Source organism: Salmo salar, chromosome 10, assembly GCF_965601325.2.
Source record: "Salmo salar chromosome 10, fSalSal1, whole genome shotgun sequence".
NCBI classification, from domain to species: Eukaryota; Metazoa; Chordata; class Actinopteri; order Salmoniformes; family Salmonidae; genus Salmo; species Salmo salar.
Genome location: NC_138300.1, coordinates 120,911,221 through 120,932,743, shown reverse-complemented (window position 1 = coordinate 120,932,743; position 21,523 = coordinate 120,911,221). Strand labels below are relative to the sequence as shown.

The window sequence follows — 21,523 nt, the reverse complement described above, 5'->3', positions numbered from 1 at the left end:
CATCAGCTTCTTGACACTCCATCCACCTGACAGGTGTGGCATATCTTGGCAAAGGATATGCCACTAACAGGGATGTAAACAAATGTGTGCAAAACATTTTAGATAAATATGCTTTTTTTGTGTTTTATAGAAAAATTCAGGGATCTTTTATTTCAGCTCATGAAACACTTGACATGCTGCATTTATATTTCTGTTCAGTATAATAAGCCAAGGTGTAATCATTGGAGACTGCGTGCCTCTCTCTCTCTCTGTTATCCAATCATTGACATTACTGCCCACGCCCTCAGCAGAAAAAGGTTCAAGAAGTTCAAGGCAGGACAGCCAATGCGATTGCAATCTCCCTCTCTCTCGCCCTTGAGCAAGGCACTGAACCCTAACTGCTCCTGTAAGTCACTATGGGTAACAGCGTTTGCTAAATGACTCCAATGTAATAAACAGTTGGACGTTCTTCAAATAACAGCTAATGAACAACTTAAGCGATTCCTCCGCTACACTACTACCTTTACTTAATTTGTTTCCTGTCAGTGCTAAAAGGTTCAACTCAAAAGCTCATTCACTCAAGAAAGGAAAAAAAATGGACTGTTTATCAGACATCCTTGAGACCAACTAGGAGTCAGAGTCATATGTAGTTTAAATACAGGTCTGTAACTTTTCCCGGACTCTCCCACTCACTCCTTGATACTCTGAATTTCCGTCTGTGACGGAAAACTACGTCACGTTGTCTCATGAAGTCTACATCAACAGTTGGTAGCTCTAATAGTTATAATATAAAGCCCTGACTGAAATGCAAATACTGTTAGCACACAAGAGAAAGTAGTTATGACCGATACACTCAATAAATACGTTAATCCATCAGTCAGAAAAGTAAAAAAAAAAAAATGGGGTATATATAAAAAACACTCAGACACAAGATGCAACAAAAACTGTTTATCCATCAGTGAAAGATAAAAAATAATATAAAACAAAAAAAAAATCCCTAAAACTCATTACTTATCATGGAGACACAGTTTCCTGAACGATCATATAACATTACTATCCATCTGCTCATAGCATGTACATATAGACTGTATGCAGTGCCTTTGGAAAGTATTTAGACCCTTTGACTTTTTCCATATTTTGTCACGTTACAGCCTTATTCTAAAATGGATTAAATAAATACAAATCCTCAATCTACACACAATTCGCCATAATGACAAAGTGAAAACAGGTTTTTAAAAATGCTTGCAAATATATATTTATTTTAATTTTAAAAAAAAAGCTGAAATACATTCACATAAGAATTCAGATCCTTTGCTATGAGACTCGAAATTGAGCTCAGGTGCATCCTGTTTCTAATGATCATCCTTGAGATGTTTCTACAACTTGATTGGAGTCCACCTGTGGTAAATTCAATTGATTGGACATGATTTGGAAAAGCACACACCTGTCTATATAAGGTCCCACAGCTGACAGTGCATCAGAGCAAAAACAAACCATGAGGTGAAAGGAATTGTCTGTAGAGTGCCGAGATAGAATTATGTCAAGGCACAGATCTGGGGAAGGATACAAAAACATTTCTGCAGCATTGAAGGTCCCCAAGAACACAATGGCCTCCATCATTCACAAATGGAAGAAGTTTGGAACCACCAAGACTCTTCCTAGAGCTGGCCACCTAGGCCAAACTCAGCAATCGGGGGAGAAGGGCCTTGGTCAGGGAAGTGACCAAGAACCCGATGGTCACTCTGACAGAGCGCCAGAGTTCTTCTGTGGAGATGGAGAACCTTCCAGAAAGACAAGCATCTCTGCAGCACTCCACTAATCAGGCCTTTATGGTAGAGTGGCCAGACGAAAGCCACTCCTCAGTAAAAGGCACATGCCAGCCCTCTTGGAGTTTGCCAAAAGGACCCTCAGACCATGAAACAATATTCTCTGGTCTTATGAAACCAAGATTGAACTCTTTGGCCTGAATGCCAAGCATCACATCTGTAGGAAACCTGGCACCATCCCTACGGTGAAGCATGGTGGTGGCAGCATCATGCTGTGGGGATGTTTTTCAGCAGCAGGGACTGGGAGACAACGACCCTAAGCACATAGACAAGAACGCAGGAGTGGCTTCGGGACAAGTCTCTGAATGCCGAGTGGACAAGCCAGAGCCCGGACTTGAACCCGATCTAACATCTCTGGAGATACCTGGAAATATCTGTGCAGCGACGCTCCCCATCCAATCTGACAGAGCTTGAGAGGATCTGCAGAGAAGAATGGGAGAAACTCCCCAAATACACGTGTGCCAAGCTTGTAGCGTCATACCCAAGAAGGCTCGATGCTGTAATCGCTGCCAAAGGTGCTTTAACAAAGTACAGAGTAAAGGGTGTGAATAATTATGGAAATGTGATATTTCAGTTTATTTTAATAAATATGCAAACATTCCTAATAACCTGTTTTTTTATTTTTTTGCTTTGTCATTACAGGCTATTGTGAGTACATGAGATTTTTTTCTTTGTAAATCCATACAAATGCACTGTATACCTGTGTTATTTATCCATGGCAATGTTAATATTTACCTCAATTCAAGTCATTGCTATATCTATACTTATGTTATTATAGTACAGGATACATATTAAAACACATACAGAAGGGAACCAGGGTAGATCATGGTCAATGAGGAAATGGCTGTGGAACAACATACATGACCCAACAACAATATGGCTGACTGTCAAAAAGGACTGCAGTTCTGGTCACTGGGTGTGTCCCTGAAATGGAACCCTATTGTCTATATAGTGCCTTACTTCAGACCAGGTCTGCATTTAAAATGGCACCCTATATATAGTGCATGAGAAGTAGTTCACTATCGGGAATGGGCTTTGGTTAAAAAAGAAGTGCACTACATAGGGAATAGGTGCCATTTGAGAGATAACAAATCTACAGAGCATTGTAAAATGGTAAACTTGGACACATTTGTATTTAACATTAATTACCACACATACTGTTATGTGACTTTATGTACACAACATTGCACACGGTCTGATCTTGACTCACGAATTCACCAAAACCACACCTATTGACTTACTACACACAGAGAAACGTTGTTTTGTTCTGTTGCACGTACTAGAATACACAGTAAAGAACCAAGGCTTCTGTCCACCTAACAGAGCATGTTACTACAGATGGACATGGGGTTAAAGATTGTAGCCTGGTTAAACCAGACACTCACCACTAACACTGGTGAAACGTAATGACATCCGGTTCAGATGCCAGGCTAAAAGGATTATAGTCTACCGGATAGGTTATACTAATGTGATTTTTCTGGTGCAATATTAATTCATTACAACACACCCTATCATCTGGGTGGTGCCTATATATATATATATATATATATATATATATATATATATATATATATATATATATCAATTTACAAACATTAGGTCCACTGATGCTCATCATTTTATGATTACAAGTTGATCTGTAAATTCACATTTACGTTGCATGTGAAAGTGAATACAGCAAGCACTGAGGTTGAAATTCCAGTTTTAGTGAATAGTTCTCTGTGCCTCGAATAAAACACATTAAAAGCCTTTACAAACATATAATACCAACAACCAGAGAGACAAAGAACTGAGCTGCATTCACACACACACATCATAGAAAATATACAGGGGAAAGGCAGGTCTGTACAACCCCCCCCCCCCCCAAAAAAAAAAAAAATGGAGAAAAATGTAAAGAAAATCATGTTGAATATCATCACACAATCAGACAAGACAATTCACAGGATTTTGAAAAAAACTGTCGTTCATGTACACATTCACATTTGTTTCAAGTCTAATACTGTATACACATTTTTGTAATATCTATCTATTCATTAAATAATTCTTCATTTAAGAGTTATTTTGAGACTAAAGACAAAGGCTAGATAGTTATTTTCTTCCAGTTTCAGTTCATAAAATGAGATATTTGTGTTAACAAATTTTTTTTAATATATATATACCATTTCACATCTATACTCATGGGTTCTGACTAGAGGGAGTACACCTACGAGCCGGTAGCAGGTTAGGTTAATTTACACAGCAGGTTAGGAGACTGAGGTTATGGTTAGGAAAAGGGTTAGCTAAAAAGCTCTCCTAACCTGCAACGAAAATGTCACTTCCGGTCGTAGCCGTACTCCCGCTAGTCATAACCACACTCATGTACTAACGTTGACAACCACATTTATGTTTTCACTCGTCAAGGTTAAAATCCACCATTACCCAGAGTAAAACTGATTGTTGTGACGTCACCAATGACACCATTACAACCAGCTTTGTCCCCCCCCCCCCCTGGGTAATATGGTCATTTTTTTGTTGTTGTTGCTGCATTCGCTTCACAGGGGTTCACTTTAGGATTAGTGAGAGGATTGACCAATGGGAATAAACATTCATAACATCTACTAACAGCAAATACAATATCTTCAAATGGGGAATGAAGACTACATTTACAACTTAATTCTTAACTGGGTTACAGTTGCCATACTTACTTGGAATGTTCCATCCTATGCGAACCTGAACACTGTAAGTGTGTGTTTTAAATGACTTGTTATTATTAAAACACCTATTCTTTGTTTCACTGATAGTCAATAGCATAATGACTGTTAAAAAAATAAAAATCCCCATAACCTGAAACGTAAAATGGTAAGGAACTAGTAGACATTTCTAACATGGCTTTGTTATGACTTGTGACGGGAGATGAAGAAGCCAACAGCAGTCTGGTATTTCCACTACATTGACATGTAGCTATTAGCTATCCATCAACTAGGTAAGATCTAAACACACAGACTAGAAATAGACTTCTATTGTATTTCTATCCATTTCTATGTCTAAAACAAGGTAGATGGATATCACACCTTTCCTGAGAATCTAAATAAAATTCAACATGGACAAAATTGCGCTAATCCTTTTTTAAATACGATTAAAATAAGATTTTCCTGCATTTTTTTTGTCATGTCCACGTGACCAAACTGTATCCTTTATAATAATACAGCACTGCAAAAACAAGTATAAACTGTTTCTCAAAAAAACATCACAATCCTACTAGTTTCTGCTAAGCTCCTTCCATAAAATAAAAACATCCTTCCAAAAGCAATGAGAGATCACTCACTAAAACCCGTAATATTTTCTGAAACATGTCATTGGCTCTAGTAAGACTGTTATTATATTCTTCTATTCAAAGCGAATCAGAATTACGGGGCAGCGCAAGTGTCTGTCTGGCACATGGAAGCAGAGAAATTCAGCTTGCGTGGTTAACTATGTGTAATAGTAACTATGTGCATGGTTAAAGTGTTGGTCCGTGCTAGCGGATAGATGTGGGAGTTCAGTCAAACATAATATTCCTACGCTTAGGGGGAACCTTTTGAAACAAAATGAAAACATTACATCATATTCTGAATTGCACCCTAAAGTGTGAATTTTGTTCTCATTTGATGATCATCCCTTTTCATCTCTCAGTCTGTCCCTCCCTCACCTACCCTGCGTGGTTCCGTTTTATCTCTCATGCCAACTGACAATTCCATAAGGAGTTGACGAGAAAACAGACTGGCACCCTGGCTATATCTCACCTCCCCATCTCCCACCCTCCCCTCCACCCTGGCTATATCTCACCTCCCCATCTCCCACCCTCCCCTCCCCCCACCCTGGCTATATCTCACCACCCCATCTCCCACCCTCCCCTCCACCCTGGCTATATCTCACCTCCCCATCTCCCACCCTCCCCTCCACTCTGGCTATATCTCACCACCCCATCTCCCACCCTCCCCTCCACCCTGGCTATATCTCCCCCCCATCCCCCCCTCCCCCCACCCTGGCTATATCTCACCATCCCATCTCCCACCCTCCCCTCCACCCTGGCTATATCTCACCCCCTTCTCCTCCACCCTGGCTATATCTCACCCCCCCTCCCCCCCCCCCCCCCTCCCCCACCCTGGCTATATCTCACCCTCCCTCTCCCACCCTCCCCTCCTCCCTGGCTATATCTCACCACCCTCTCCTCCACCCTGGCTATATCTCACCCCCCCCCCATCTCCCACCCTCCCCTCCACCCTGGCTATATCTCACCCTCCCCTCCACCCTGGCTATATCTCACCTCCCTCTCACCCTCCCCTCCTCCCTGGCTATATCTCACCCCCCCACCCTCTCCTCCACCCTGGCTATATCTCACCCCCCCCCCCCGGCCCCCCCCCCCCCGGCCCCCCCCCCCCCCATCTCCCACCCTCCCCCTCCACCCTGGCTATATCTCCTCACCCTCCCCTCCACCCTGGCTATATCTCACCCACCCCCATCTCCCACCCTCCCCTCCACCCCGGCTATATCTCACCACCCCATCTCCCACCCTCCCCTCCACCCTGGCTATATCTCACCCTCCCCTCCACCCTGGCTATATCTCACCTCCCTCTCACCCTCCCCCTCCACCCTGGCTATATCTCACCTCCCTCTCACCCTCTCCTCCACCCTGGCTATATCTCACCCCCCCCCTCCCCCCCCCGGCCCCCATCTCCCACCCTCCCCTCCACCCTGGCTATATCTCACCCTCCCCTCCACCCTGGCTATATCTCACCTCCCTCTCACCCTCCCCTCCACCCTGGCTATATCTCACCCTCCCCTCCTCCCTGGCTATATCTCACCCCCCTCTCACACTCCCCCATCTCCCACCCTGACACTCTCCTCCACCCTGCCCTACATGCCCGGGTCGTCGTAGTTGTAGGTGGGTGCCTGTGAGTACTGGGGTTGTTGCTGCTGCATGGCTCCCTGCGCCACCCCCACAGCGGCCTGCTGCGCTGCCTGCTGGACGTGAGGGTTCTTCCAGGCCCCGGTGGTCCACTCCTCCTGGGCTTTACTCATACTGCCCCCAGTGCCACGGTACATGTTGTGCACCTGGAGAGAGTCAGAGAGATGGTATTAGAGTGTGTTATATTACTGTAGCTAGTGTGTGAGAGAGACGTACAGAATACTGGCCCGGTGCCACGGTACATGTTGTCAGGGAGACATGGTGTGTGAGTTATATTACTGCAAGTCATACAGAGGTATTTTCTCTCCTAGAGAAAAACATTTTTTTGTTGATGTTTTGTGTCTTCTCACTTTTGTTTATTTCACTTGCTTTGGCAATGTAAACACGTTTCCCATGCCAATAAAGCCCTTTCAATTGAACTGAATTGAGAGAGCGAACGAGCGAGCGACAGTCAAACAGAGAGAAAGAGTACTGTCCCTCGGTGCAACGGTACATGTTTTGCACGTGGAGAGAGAGAAAGATTGAGATAGTGTGAGAGACATACAGTCAGGTCCAAAATTATTGGCACCCTTGATAAAGATGAGCAAAAAAACTATAAAATAAATAATTAAAATACTGAGCTACATTGTATGCAAAAAAAAATTGGGAAACTCATATTTTATACAATTGCTCAGAGAAATAGATTTTGTTTAACAAGTTAAAAAATTAAAAAAATTAGGAGACTGAGATGGTTATTGCAAAATTTAGATTTTTGTGGTCAATTAACCATTTCTTTGTGGATTTTGATGTGTGCTTGGGGTTATTGTCTTACTGGAAGATCCACTTGTGGCCAAGTTTCAACCTTCTAGCAGAGGCAACCAGGGTTTTTAAAATGTCCTGGTACTGTGATGTCATGGTACTGTGATGTCATGGTACTGTGATGTCATGATGTCGTCGACCTTAACAAGAGCCCCAGGACGGAAACAAAATAGCCCCATAATAATCAAAGATGTATTACCATATTTTACAGTAGATGTATGTGAAAAAAGACCTCTATTTTCATATCATTTGACCATATAAATGCCAATACTTTTGGACCAGACTGTATATAATACTGGCCCCGGTGTCACAGTACACGTTGTGGACCAGGAGAGAGTCAGGGAGAGATTGAGATGATGTTAGAGAATCATATTACTGCTTGTCAAACAAAAAGGTAAAAAGTCAGACCAGGCCAAAATAAAATAAAAAATCTCCAACATCGACTCTGGTGTGGACCTGCACGAGTCAGAGACATTTATGGATTTAAAAAAAATGTATATATATTAAACTGGGGAATTAACTAAACATTTCAGTGTTCAAACATCAATGAGGGGTTAAATGTGCCCGAGTTCGCAAATGGGATTATTTTTAACCGCCAGTCCCTGAGATTTTGTGAGTCATATTACAGCCAAGTCAAACTAAGGTCGCAAGAAATAAATACCGTCTTTGCTCTAAATAAGATCTGATCTCCTGTTACTATAGCAGCCCATCAGGTTGTTGTCCTCCACAGATCATACGACTTGCAGATTCTTTTCTAGAGCGCATGGTCAGAGGGCCCGGAACATAATTGCAAATAATTAGTAGACTGCAAATTGACCACAAGAAGCCCAAACAGATATAATATTTGACTAAAACATAATCAATACTTACATGTGTATACAATCAAATACAGTATATCTCTATTATGTGTGGGAATACTTTGTTACAGATTTACAACATTTTTAAATCACTTGGAGCTGATTTGCTGGTGTTTTTAGTCTTATGTCCAACGACCAAAAAAAAAAAATATATATTTTATTTTATTTTTTTGCTCAGAAAACTTGGGGGACCAATAAAATCACCCGCAGGCAAAATTTGTCCCGCAAGGCCGCCAGTTGGGGAACCCTGACATACAGTAACATGAACCACACATTTCACATAGTTACTAGAGTTGCATTATACTGTAGTCAGAGTGAGAAAAGTGCTCGGCTGTGCTGAAGTGTAAAGTGTATATTGTACCTTGGTGAGCCCGGTGAAGGAGAGGACAGCCATGGCAGTGAACATGATGGTGGGGATCAGCATGACAACAGCAGAGCCTATATTGGTGCTAAAGAAGGTGATGGTAGCCAGCCAGCCACTGGAGGAAGGAAGGAGAAGAAGAAACAAGTGAAGGACTGTTCTAAAGGCAGGGTTCCCTAATGCTAACAATACTATTAAACTGTAGGCCAATGACCGACAATCAAATAGTTTAGCCCTTTTTACATCAACTGTTGTCACAAAATGGTTAACAGTAACCCGGCCTAGACGCCATTAAAGAGCACCGACATTGGCAAGGAAAAGTTCCTTAAGAGGGACCAGACTCAGAGGCCATTCCTTTTACAGCCAATAGGCACGACTTTCGCCAAGAATTTAGAATGTTTGTGTTTTAATAGGCGATTTCAAGTTTTTCTTTTTTTAACTGACGTTTTGGCCATCAGTATAGGGCTAGGCGGTATACTGTATTTTACTATATACACACACACACCGGTATTGATGCATGGACCGGTTTGGGTTTTACTTTAACTTCTATAACGGTATTTGAATGTTTGGTTTGTTATATGTGATACGCCGTGTGTAACGTCCATTTGTATAGTTTACTCGGCTACTTGAGTCATCCCTCTCCGCTCTCTCCACGCAGACCCAGTCACTCAAGGAGAACGAGACACTTTCGTTCAGTCTGCACGGTCAGTGCAGCACATGCAACAATGTTGACGACAACAATGTTGTTACCAATTTGATCTTAATATAAATCCACAATCGTTCTATAATTGTAATATTAGTTTGTGTTTCTTACATCTGCAAACAGCTAGTTTGTATTTTTCTTAGCAAGTTAAGCTAAATCGTGTTAGCCACTAATGCTAATCACTAGTTAGCTGGCTAGCTAACTAGCTAGTAAAAGTACTGAGTCAGAGCAAACGTAGCTAGCTAATACAGCCTGATACCAGTGCTGGTGCAGGCCTAAATCAGCATGGTGTTTGTGCAACAGTATCTTCTAAATCAAAGAGGAATAGGTGAAGCATGAATATGTTGGCTATATGAATAAAGATTTAATGTAGACAAAAATTATAAGGTTCCCTAGGAAACACGGAACATCACTTTGGTTCCTACCATGTCCTAATAACTCGTCCGTGGCATTTTTATTCGTTGTCATGTCAAACAACACCGTATTCAAAGTGCCCACTATTATTTATATTCTAACTATAGAACTATAATAAACATTCTATTTCCATGATTCCAAAAGTTCACCCAAGTGTTTTGATCTAAATCCCAATTGCAACATTTGGTTGCAGGAAATTATTTTAGGTTGAAGTTGAATTGAACAGTATAAAACAATCAGAATGGAGAGAGATAGATTGAAATAATTTACAATATTTGATTAATAAAAGTTCTAAATTTGCTTTATGAATAGTCGTGACCCTACAGTGGCATATTCATAAAGCAAATTTAGAACTTTTATTAATCAAAAACATAAATTACCGTCAAAATGTAAAAAAAAAATACCATATATATGATATGATATTCTGGCCGTATCGCCCAGCCCTACGTCGGTGGCCTTCATCAGACTGAGCCAGGCTCCATCCTTACCAGATGCCCCAGCCTGGGATGCCTATACACTGAATGATGCTGATCACCACCTGGGCCATGAACACGAAGAAGAACGCCATGAAGTTGAACGAGCTGTCAGTCCTAAAGGGGGAGAAGAAGAGAATCTAGTCAGAAATCCAGGATTTAACCTACTTTGGAAATGGTTTACTGTAACTTGACTGACGTCATCTCTGCCTCATGATAACGTAACACACAGTGTCAGAAGTGGAATCCAGATGTATGAGCTATGCTTGTTGCCCCATCACCTTCTCATTTTACATTTTAGTCATTTTGCTTACAGTAGTGAATACATACATTTCATTTTCATTTCATGCATTTTTTTTTTTTTTTTTTTTTGTACTGGCCCCCCGTGGGAATCGAACCCACAACCCTGGTGTTGCAAACACCATGCTCTACCTACTGAGCCACAGAAACATGTACGTTAACTTGACTCACTTCTCTCTCCCTCCCTCATCCATGACAGTATAACGTAACTCGCGTTACGTACGCTGAGTAAGACATTCAACATTTAGTTAAATGGAATCGGCACCGTTACTGAATGACCAAACTTTGGCAAAATGTTGAACCGAACTGAACGCAACCCAGGTGTCAGAAAGAAGGATGTACTTACTTGAAGGCCTTGTAGATGGGTCTGAACCAGCACACGTAGGAACAGGGGGTGAACAGGATGAGCCACAGAATGGCCATGCCAAAGTTAGTGGCCCCGCCCCCGCCGCACATCCACGCCAGGCAGCCAATCAGATTGACCGCCAAGGTGGCACTGTTAACTGTAACAATAACCGGTGGGGGAAGGTTAAATAACTATATTAAAATGGTCGACCTTGGATTATTTGAACTGCTGCAGCATTGGTCATGTTCATTAGGGCATGCAATGGAAATAGAAAACAAACAACACCGTCTGTTATTGGATGATTAATCTAGCAAAGTAGAGTTTAATTGGTTACTTCAGATTTGTATAGGAGTCTCCAGAGACAGTAAGGGTAGCTTTATGTATGGGAGTCTACAGAGACAGTAAGGGTAGCTTTATGTATGGGAGTCTCCAGAGACAGTAAGGGTAGCTTCATGTACGGGAGTCTACAGAGACAGTAGCTTCATGTACGGGAGTCTACAGAGACAGTAGCTTCATGTACGGGAGTCTACAGAGACAGTAGCTTCATGTACGGGAGTCTACAGAGACAGTAGCTTCATGTACGGGAGTCTACAGAGACAGTAGCTTCATGTACGGGAGTCTACAGAGACAGTAACCGTAGCTTTATGTGTGGGAGTCTACAGAGACAGTAGGGCAGCTTTATGTACGGGAGTCTACAGAGACAGTAACCGTAGCTTTATGTGCGGGAGTCTACAGAGACAGTAAGGGCAGCTTTATGTACGGGAGTCTACAGAGACAGTAAGGGCAGCTTTATGTACGGGAGTCTACAGAGACAGTAACCGTAGCTTTATGTGTGGGAGTCTACAGAGACAGTAAGGGCAGCTTTATGTACGGGAGTCTACAGAGACAGTAAGGGCAGCTTTATGTACGGGAGTCTACAGAGACAGTAGCTTTATGTGCGGGAGTCTACAGAGACAGTAGCTTTATGTACGAGAGTCTACAGAGACAGTAGCTTTATGTGCGAGAGTCTACAGAGACAGTAGCTTTATGTACGGGAGTCTACAGAGACAGTAAGGGTAGCTTTATGTACGGGAGTCTACAGAGACAGTAAGGGCAGCTTTATGTATGGGAGTCTCCAGAGACAGTAGCTTTATGTACGGGAGTCTACAGAGACAGTAGCTTTATGTACGGGAGTCTACAGAGACAGTAGCTTTATGTACGGGAGTCTACAGAGACAGTAAGGGTAGCTTTATGGTTTAGAATCTGAGATATAAAGGAAAGATCTCTATGACGAAGTTATGGTCTGCTTCTTAAAATGTTAATTACATTTTTTTATTTATTTAACCTTTATTTAACTAGGCAAGTCAATAAATAAAAAAATAACACTATAGGGGGTACCATTTGGGACTTTCTAAAACTAAAGCAATCATCTATCCATTCAACACATAATACACGGACTAGTAGGCTAAGAGGCACAAACTAATGATTACCTATTTCTGCATTTAGACTTACTTTTATATTCCCCCCGGCCTGAGTGATAATGAAAATGAAATGAAAATTACAAATGAAAAGGTATACAATCATCCATATATAAAGCTTACGATTGAACTATTAGCTTCATGTTCAGTTATTGTTGTCAGGTCAATGGTATAGAGATGGGAGGCTTTAAACTAGTGAAAGATGATTGTGATGAAAAAAGCCAAAACGTTATTATTGGATGGATGCCTAAATGTCACAAACCAGCTATACCAGCCTTCCTGCTACTGTATACCCCTGTTTCCCCATATTATTTTGGGTAAAACAAAACACACACAGGTGATGTTAAAAGGAAGACCAAACAGTAGCAGATGAGCCACTTAACAGTTTACCGGTATGTCGTCCACTTAAACGATCTACACATTAAATACAGTATGTAAATGTGTTGGTTAAGAGTGAGCCAGTGGCGCCCTGTACGGAGTACCGGCATCTCTTTCAGAATATTAGCTGTGATGCATGATGGTATTTTAAATATTTAAAAAAAGTACCTTTTTGAACATTTGAAGCTGGTTTCCCCACACCCAAATTTAGCCAAGTTCAGGACCGGACCTAAAAGCATTCTCAATGGAAAATGGCATATAAAGAACTAGTTTTGCTATATCTATGTCTGAGAAACCAGCCCAGATGCCTCAGTCTCTAAATCACAGAAGTGTCTTCCAAATGTCACCCTGTTCCCTATATATGTACACTACTACTTAGTTTGGACCAGAAACCCTATGTGCCCTGATTAAAAGTAGTGCACATTGAGATCAGCCACACTCACAGATCCATAGGTAGTACAGCTTCTTGCACATGGAACGGTGTACATCTGGGATCTCGTTAAAGTCCTGATAGAAACATGGCTTCAGAGGGATGAAGCGAGGCAGGGGAGGGAAATTGTTTTCTGCGGAAATAAAACATTTTAAAAAAATTAAAAAGGACAAAGCTATCACGTTGATGTTACTGGTAATTCCCTTTAATAGTCACATCTTGAATGAAAACAATATATATTCTGGGTTGAAGTACAAGTCATTGAACCTGATCAAGACAACATTTGCACTTGATTAATAAAATAATACTGTTAAGCAATGTGCACTCATACTACAATTATATGATAATAACATGCTTATAACTAATAACTATACCTTTAAAAAATAAATCATAATAAATAAGTGTCAATACACACAGAAGTCACACTAACAAAATATCTCTACGACGATATCCTTGTATGAATGAGATAATTAAATTCAGTTATGACCTACCTGCCATTACAATCGGATATGTCCCTCCAGTTGAAAAGAAATATGATCCAAACCCAATTGCCTTGGAAATTTAAATCTGAAAAGAATATGAAGTTTGATTAATCAATGTATAATATCATGTGTTTGGCTATCTATCATAAAAGCTATAATTACCTTCATAATTCAATCCAGCAACAAATTGGCTACTGGCTAAGTAATATGAAATACTGATATGACTATGAAAAACATTGAGTGGCCAATGCATGTGGAGGTACCTGTGAAATGACACCAAAACCAGCTGTCCCAGTGTCCCTCCCAGTGTGCTTTGCGCTCATATATAGCTAGCCCACCAGCCCCACTCCTACAATATGAGATTACAATGTAATGTGCAGCACTGCATGAAAAAGCAACATTTCTGAGTGAAATCGGATCTGCTATATTCCTGTGAAATATGAGGTGCCCGGTCGTGGGTGGGAATTTCCCAATTTGATTGTGGACTCCTGTAGACTTCCGCACATCCGTGATATGGTCATTTCTGTGATTGTCAATTCCCAATTATGCATTAATACGTTTCTGGAAATATCCGGACCGTGTACGTAAAGTAAATTCTCAACTACCACAGGAGTGTACCTCTCAAACTCCTGTGTTGGAAGAGAAGCCAACTCTCCATGTATCCATTGTTTATCTAACCTGTGATGAGTTTTCTAGTAATTTTTGATGTATAATAAGTGTTTTGACCGAGTGAAAAACAAGTGAGATTCTCATTCATAAGAGTGTAGCCAAACTAAACTGATTAACTTTGTAAGTAAATTAATGAGAACAAGATGGCGTCTCAGATTATTTTTTAATTTCTGTCAGATTATTTTTTAATTTCTGTTATAAATGTATTAATATATAAACAACACTAATGATATTTTTTAAGTTGACTTTTTATGACATTTGTATCTAACCGTTGCATGCTAATTGCTAAGTGCTACATTAGCTAGCTCAGCGCTAGGCTTTTAGCTTATATTGTAGTTTTTTTTTTTCACCTTTATTTAACCAGGTTGGCAAGTTGAGAACAAATTCTCATTTACAATTGCAACCTGGCCAAGATAAAGCAAAGCAGTTCGACACATACAACAACACAGAGTTACACATGGAATAAACAAGCGTACAGTCAATAATACAGTAGAAAAATAAGTCTATATACAATGTGAGCAAATTAGGTGAGATAAGGGAGGTAAAAGGCAAAAAAAGGCCATGGTGGCAAAGTAAATACAATATAGCAAGTAAAACACTGGAATGGTAGATTTGTAGTAGAAGAAAGTGCAAAGTAGAAATAATGGGGTGCAAAGGAGCAAAATAAATACAGTAGGGGAAGTGGTAGTTGTTTAGGCTAAATTATAGATGGGCTATGTACATGTGCAGTGGCTAGCTGTTTGTGGGTTTTTGTTACATTTAATACAATGGCCTATAATTTGCTTGTACTGTTGTACAAACTGTTGTTGCCCATACAATGCATGGGTGTATATTTAGTGGTTTTGCACAGCACCATCTTTATTGATAAATTAGCTAACACTAGCTAGGTAACTAGCTCGGTTCAAACCCTGATGCATCATACATACACACCTAGTAAGACATATTTTTGCAAAGGCAATTAGCTAGTAAAGTAGATTTGTCTAGAGATTGTGTAAATGTTACAACTCAATTCAACAAAGATAATACTTTTGCATTCTCTCTGAAGAGTGGGAATATGAATATGCATGACTTGAGATTTATGCATTTGTTTACTGTGTTCTATTGGGTGTAGAGACGCACGGTGGAGAGAGCTTACAGAGGATGAGAGACACATTTGGAGAGAAGATAATGTGAACCGGATGAGCGATGAGGAGGATGGCCTGCAAAACGGCAAACCAGTGTGGTTCGTCAAGCCCCCTTACTTCCGGAGTAGGGTGCTCATTGAACTTAGTGAAGAACAACAGAGCCCCCTTGGAGAGGGAACAGAGCCCCTTGGAGAGGGAACAGAGCTACTTGGAGAGGGAACAGAGCTACTTGGAGAGGGAACAGAGCCCCTTGGAGAGGGAACAGAGCCCCTTGGAGAGGGAACAGAGCCCCTTGGAGAGGGAACAGAGCCCCTTGGAGAGGGAACAGAGCCCCTTGGAGAGGGAACAGAGCCCCCTTGGAGAGGGAACAGAGCCCCCTTGGAGAGGGAACAGAGCCCCCTTGGAGAGGGAACAGAGCCCCCTTGGAGAGGGAACAGAGCCCCTTGGAGAGGGAACAGAGCTACTTGGAGAGGGAACAGAGCCCCTTGGAGAGGGAACAGAGCCCCTTGGAGAGGGAACAGAGCCCCTTGGAGAGGGAACAGAGCCCCTTGGAGAGGGAACAGAGCTACTTGGAGAGGGAACAGAGCTACTTGGAGAGGGAACAGAGCCCCCTTGGAGAGGGAACAGAGCCCCCTTGGAGAGGGAACAGAGCCCCCTTGGAGAGGGAACAGAGCCCCTTGGAGAGGGAACAGAGCCCCTTGGAGAGGGAACAGAGCTACTTGGAGAGGGAACAGAGCCCCTTGGAGAGGGAACAGAGCCCCTTGGAGAGGGAACAGAGCCCCTTGGAGAGGGAACAGAGCCCCCTTGGAGAGGGAACAGAGCCCCCTTGGAGAGGGAACAGAGCCCCTTGGAGAGGGAACAGAGCCCCTTGGAGAGGGAACAGAGCCCCTTGGAGAGGGAACAGAGCTACTTGGAGAGGGAACAGAGCCCCTTGGAGAGGGAACAGAGCCCCTTGGAGAGGGAACAGAGCTACTTGGAGAGGGAACAGAGCTACTTGGAGAGGGAACAGAGCTACTTGGAGAGGGAACAGAGCTACTTGGAGAGGGAACAGAGCTACTTGGAGAGGGAACAGAGCCCCTTGGAGAGGGAACAGAGCCCCCTTGGAGAGGGAACAGAGCCCCTTGGAGAGGGAACAGAGCCCCTTGGAGAGGGAACAGAGCCCCTTGGAGAGGGAACAGAGCCCCTTGGAGAGGGAACAGAGCCCCCTTGGAGAGGGAACAGAGCTACTTGGAGAGGGAACAGAGCCCCCTTGGAGAGGGAACAGAGCTACTTGGAGAGGGAACAGAGCCCCTTGGAGAGGGAACAGAGCCCCTTGGAGAGGGAACAGAGCCCCTTGGAGAGGGAACAGAGCCCCTTGGAGAGGGAACAGAGCTACTTGGAGAGGGAACAGAGCCCCTTGGAGAGGGAACAGAGCTACTTGGAGAGGGAACAGAGCTACTTGGAGAGGGAACAGAGCTACTTGGCGAGCCACACCGCACGGATCATGTCTGGGGAGTTTTTCCAACAGGGCAACCTATATCCCCCGGACCTCTCAGATATCAACACTATATAGCTACCCCAATGGAGGCTCACCCTGGACCAAGATGGATGACTCCTGGCAGTAGTGTGTTTATAAACACTTTTGTTGATCTTTGAATTTTTAATAGGCTCGTTCATATTCCTCTATATGAGGTATACCCCCTTTAACCCATGTAAGCAGGTAAGTACCTCATTCAAAAATGAATTAAAAGTGTTTTCAAAAGAATCGAGCAGAGTACTGGCAGGAGTCATCCAGCTTAGCCTAGGGCTAGTCTCCATGGAGTTTACTTTAGTTTCGGGCCCTGTTTAGCCTATGCAGATGCTATTACCCGCTTTCTCCTGCTCAACTGAAACTAATTGTCATCCTTCAAGAAGTGCATTTGTGTGTTTTATTCAAGGAACTAAGACTTGTTTTAGTATAGCGATGTCATGAGGCGCTGGAAAAACCCTGATAGTGGTGCTTGAATTTTAATTCTGAAAAGGTGTCGGAACCCTGATGTGTGATAATAAAAATTATGAAAAGTAATTTCATTAATTAATTCAGTCCTAATTCACTCACTTTTAATAAATGAATAGTTTATTTTTTAATATACCAGTGACAGCTTCTAAGGCAAGCTACCAATGACTAGCATTAGCATTCGGTGGGGGGGGGGGGGGGGCGAATAAGCATGCGCAACCTTGGCCATTTACTGACATTTGTGGGAGAAACGTGGGCGTACGTGGACAGATATGTATTGCAACTGACATCAAAGGCTTGCACTGGAATTTCAAGATGTGTCCTGGTAGGTGGGTGGATGTGTCTGGACCGATTCTTGAGATTTACTGAAGCGTTTACGGACATACTGTATAGTGTTATAGGAGATTTACGGACATACTGTATAGTGTTATAGGAGATTTACGGGACCAAACAATGTTGGACACGTGCCCGCTATTTTGCAGAAACGGTATGTTTTTACGGATTGTGCACTGGACTGTTCGACCCGTAAATGTGCATTTTCATGTAGTGACATGTTGCAATGATGCATAAGACAAGCCTTTTTTAAAATATGACCCATACTTTAATAGAGAGATACAGTGCATTCGGAAAGTATTCAGATCCCTTGACTTTTCCCACATTTTGTTACGTTACAGCCTTATTCTAAAATGGATTACATTGATGAGGGAAAAAAAACTCTACCCACATTACCCCATAATGATAAAGCGAAAACAGGTTTTAAAAACCCCCAAAATATCACATTTACATTAGTATTCAGACCCTTTACTCAGTACTTTGATGAAGCACCTTTGGCAGAGATTACAGCCTCGAGACTTCTTGGGTATGACGCTACAAGCTTGGCACACCTTTATTTCAGGAGTTTCTCCCATTCTTCTCTGCAGATCCGCTCAAGCTCTGTCAGGTTGGATGAGGAGCATCGCTGCACAGCTATTTTTAGGTCTCTCCAGAGATGTTCGATCGGGTTCAAGTCCAGGCTCTGGCTGGGCCACTCAAGAACAATCAGAGACTTGTCTCGAAGCTACTCCTGCATTGTTTTGGCTGTGTGCTTAGGGTTGTTGTCCTGTTGGAAGGTGAACCTTCGCCCCAGTCTGAGGTCCTGAGCGCTCTGGAGCAGGTTTTCATCAAGGATCTCGCTGTACTTTGCTCCGTTTATCTTTCCCTCGATCCTGACTAGTCTCCCAGTACCTGCCGCTGAAAAACATCCCCACAACATAATGTTGCCACCATCATGCTTCACCGTAGGGATGGTGCCAGGTTTCCTCCAGACGTGACGCTTGACATTCAGGCCAAAGAGTTCAATCTTGGTTTCATCAGACCAGAGAACCTTGTTTCTCATGGTCTGAGAGTCATTTAGGTGTGTTTTGGCAAACTCCAAGCGGGCTGTCATGTGCCTTTTACTGAGGAGTGGCTTATGTCTGGCCACTCTACCATAAAGGCCTGATTGGTGGAGTGCTGCAGAGATGCTTGTCTTTCTGGAAGGTTCTCCCATCTCCACAGAGGAACGCTAGAGCTCTGTCAGAGTGACCATCGGGTTCTTGGTCACCTCCCTGACCAAGGCCATTCTCCCCCGATTGCTGTTTGGCTGGGCGGCCAGCTCTAGGAAGAGTCTTGGTGGTTCCAAACTTTTTCCATGTAAGAATGATGGAGGCTGTGTTCTTGGGGACCTTCAATGCTGCAAAAATGTTTTGATGCCCTTCTCCAGATCTGTGCCTCGACACAATCCTGTCTCGGAGCTCTACGGACAATTCCGTCGACTTCATGGCTTGGTTTTTGCACTGACATGTGAGACCTTCTATAGACAGGTGTGTACCTTTCCAAATCATGTCCAATCAATTGAATATACCACAGGTGGACTCCAAGTTGTAGAAACATCTCAAGGATGATTCATGGAAACAGGATGCACCGGAGCTCAAGTCTCATAGCAAAAGGTGTGAATACTTATGCAAATAAGATATTAACAAAAACCTGTTTTCGCTTTGTCATTATTGGGTAGTGTGTAGATTGATGAGGAAAACTATTTATTTAATCCATTTTAGAATAAGTCAGAAACATAACAAAATGTGGGAAGAGTAAAGGGGTCTGAATAATTTCCGAATGCACTGTAGATTGTAGCCTACATAAGATAATTAAAAAAAAGTTTTAATAAAGCTCGACAGTGTGATTAATATTTGCAGCTATCTCAATCATATTGACGACTGAAATAATAACATTTTGTCCCATTCAAAATGTGTCATGTCCATCACAGAGGTTGAGTCTGTATGGATGAAGTGCATTTTCCCAGCATATATTTTTTTGCACCAAATAATACCACCATACTGATAATAAACGATGTTTTCAAACCACGAATCTACGCAATATCATATGTTTTTTTTTCTTCTTCCAATTCAGATTTGTTATTCATGTTAAAGGATGGGTAGGATGCAGAATGCCTCCGTTTGTATGCTACAATTGCATCGTGATAAGCACTATTGTCAATGGAGAAGCAGCGCCCTTCAGAGGAGTAGAGCCTAGCTAGCCTACGACATGATAAGGTCTTTTTCAGCTGGACTCAATAAAACAAGTCAAACGTTTGTACCTTTCTTGCCGCATTTACATTCTATTTATATACAGATCATTCTGTAAATCTGTTTGTTTGCTCAATCGTGTAACTGAAACAGAATTAATGAATTGTATGGATTCGTTAGAATGGTTTTATTTCTTACCTTCTTTTTGTTTCCTCCACAAACCAGCAATGCCGTTACAATACAACGTCTGTCAATTGCATTCTATGGCGATATTCTTCATGAAACACAATAATACGAGCTTGTGAAATTAATCGAGAGACCGAAATTGTATATTCGACTAAAATCAGAAATGTCTTCACCCACCGACAGCTTGGGAGTGGAACGCAATCACGTGACGTCACGTTTCTCCTCTCTCTATTTCTCTCTCTCTCTCTATTTCTCCTTCTCTCTATTTCTCCTTCTCTCTCTTTCTCTCTCTCTCTCTCTCTTTAACGCACGTACCGGTTGTACTCGGAATGGTTTGAGGAAACGGATTTGTTGCTGGCCAGAACCGATCAACCGCTTACTAGCAAGTACAGAGTTTCTTTCTAAACCACACTGTAGCCTACTGTAAAATGTTTTATATATATATATATATGACTCCAATAAAAGTGTAAGTACCCAGTAAAATACTACTTGAGTGAAAGTCTAAAAGTATATGGTTTTAAATGTAGTTAAGTAGCAAGTGTGGAAAAAGTAAATTCGCAGGAACGCCCCCTCCCCGAGCTTGAAGAATTTTTAAAAGAATAATGTGCAAATATTATACAATACAGGTGTGCAAAGCTCTTAAAGACATACCCAGAAAGACTCACAGCTGTAATCGCTGCCAGGTGATTCTAACATGTATCGACTCTGTTGAATACTTATCTAATCAAGATAAATTAGTGTTTTATTTTTCATAAATTCTAACATTTGTAAATACATTTTCTTCCACTTTGAAATTAGAGTATTTTATGTAGATCCTTGATTTAAAAAAAAAATAAAATACAATTAAACCCATTTTAATCCAACTTTGTAATACAACAAAATATGGAAAAAGTCAAGGGGTGTGAATACTTTCTGAAGGCACTGTAGGTTATACCATCACCGAAAAGTCGCTGGTTCGAATCCCCAAGCTGGCAATCTGCAGTTCTGCCCTTGAGCAAGGCAATTAACCCCCAACACCAACTGCCCTTTCCCTTACATTGCAGGGTAATTCATGTGCAATGTTTTAGCTTAAAATGTATGTGTAATCTGCAGATGTAACAGGTATACCAGCCTCTCTTTATCAAAGCTGTGAGGAAGTGATATAGTAAATACACAGACCTCCCCCCATGCCATGACATTATGAACTGCGGGGTTAAGCAGTGTTCGTCAGGCTGGGGCGCGAAAGACTCTGACTCTGGCATTCCAAACATTTATTTTTTTTGGAATGGGGGCAGTATTCGGAAGTTTGGATGACT

The 21,523-nt window shown here is 42.1% G+C and overlaps 1 protein-coding gene across 1 annotated transcript; it reads right to left on the bottom strand.

Moving 5' to 3' along the window:
• Positions 1-6,593: 6,593 nt before the first annotated feature.
• On the bottom strand, positions 6,594-20,592 carry LOC123724524 (secretory carrier-associated membrane protein 5). Its single transcript, XM_045688565.2, has 7 exons — positions 20,241-20,592; positions 13,741-13,816; positions 13,263-13,382; positions 10,985-11,141; positions 10,354-10,455; positions 8,749-8,866; positions 6,594-6,878 (listed from the first exon to the last, which is right to left on the bottom strand). The coding sequence occupies exons 2-7, from the start codon at positions 13,745-13,747 to the stop codon at positions 6,681-6,683; spliced, it is 702 nt and encodes a 233-aa protein (XP_045544521.1). The 5' UTR covers positions 13,748-13,816; positions 20,241-20,592; the 3' UTR covers positions 6,594-6,680.
• Between the last annotated feature and the right edge of the window lie 931 nt (positions 20,593-21,523).

Coding starts and splice junctions, on each gene's coding strand:
- LOC123724524 (XM_045688565.2), bottom strand. Junction 11,142..13,262: donor GCTGTACTACCTATGGATCT/GTGAGTGTGGCT, acceptor TTATTGTTACAG/TTAACAGTGCCACCTTGGCG. Junction 8,867..10,353: donor ATCCCAGGCTGGGGCATCTG/GTAAGGATGGAG, acceptor TCCTTCCTCCAG/TGGCTGGCTGGCTACCATCA.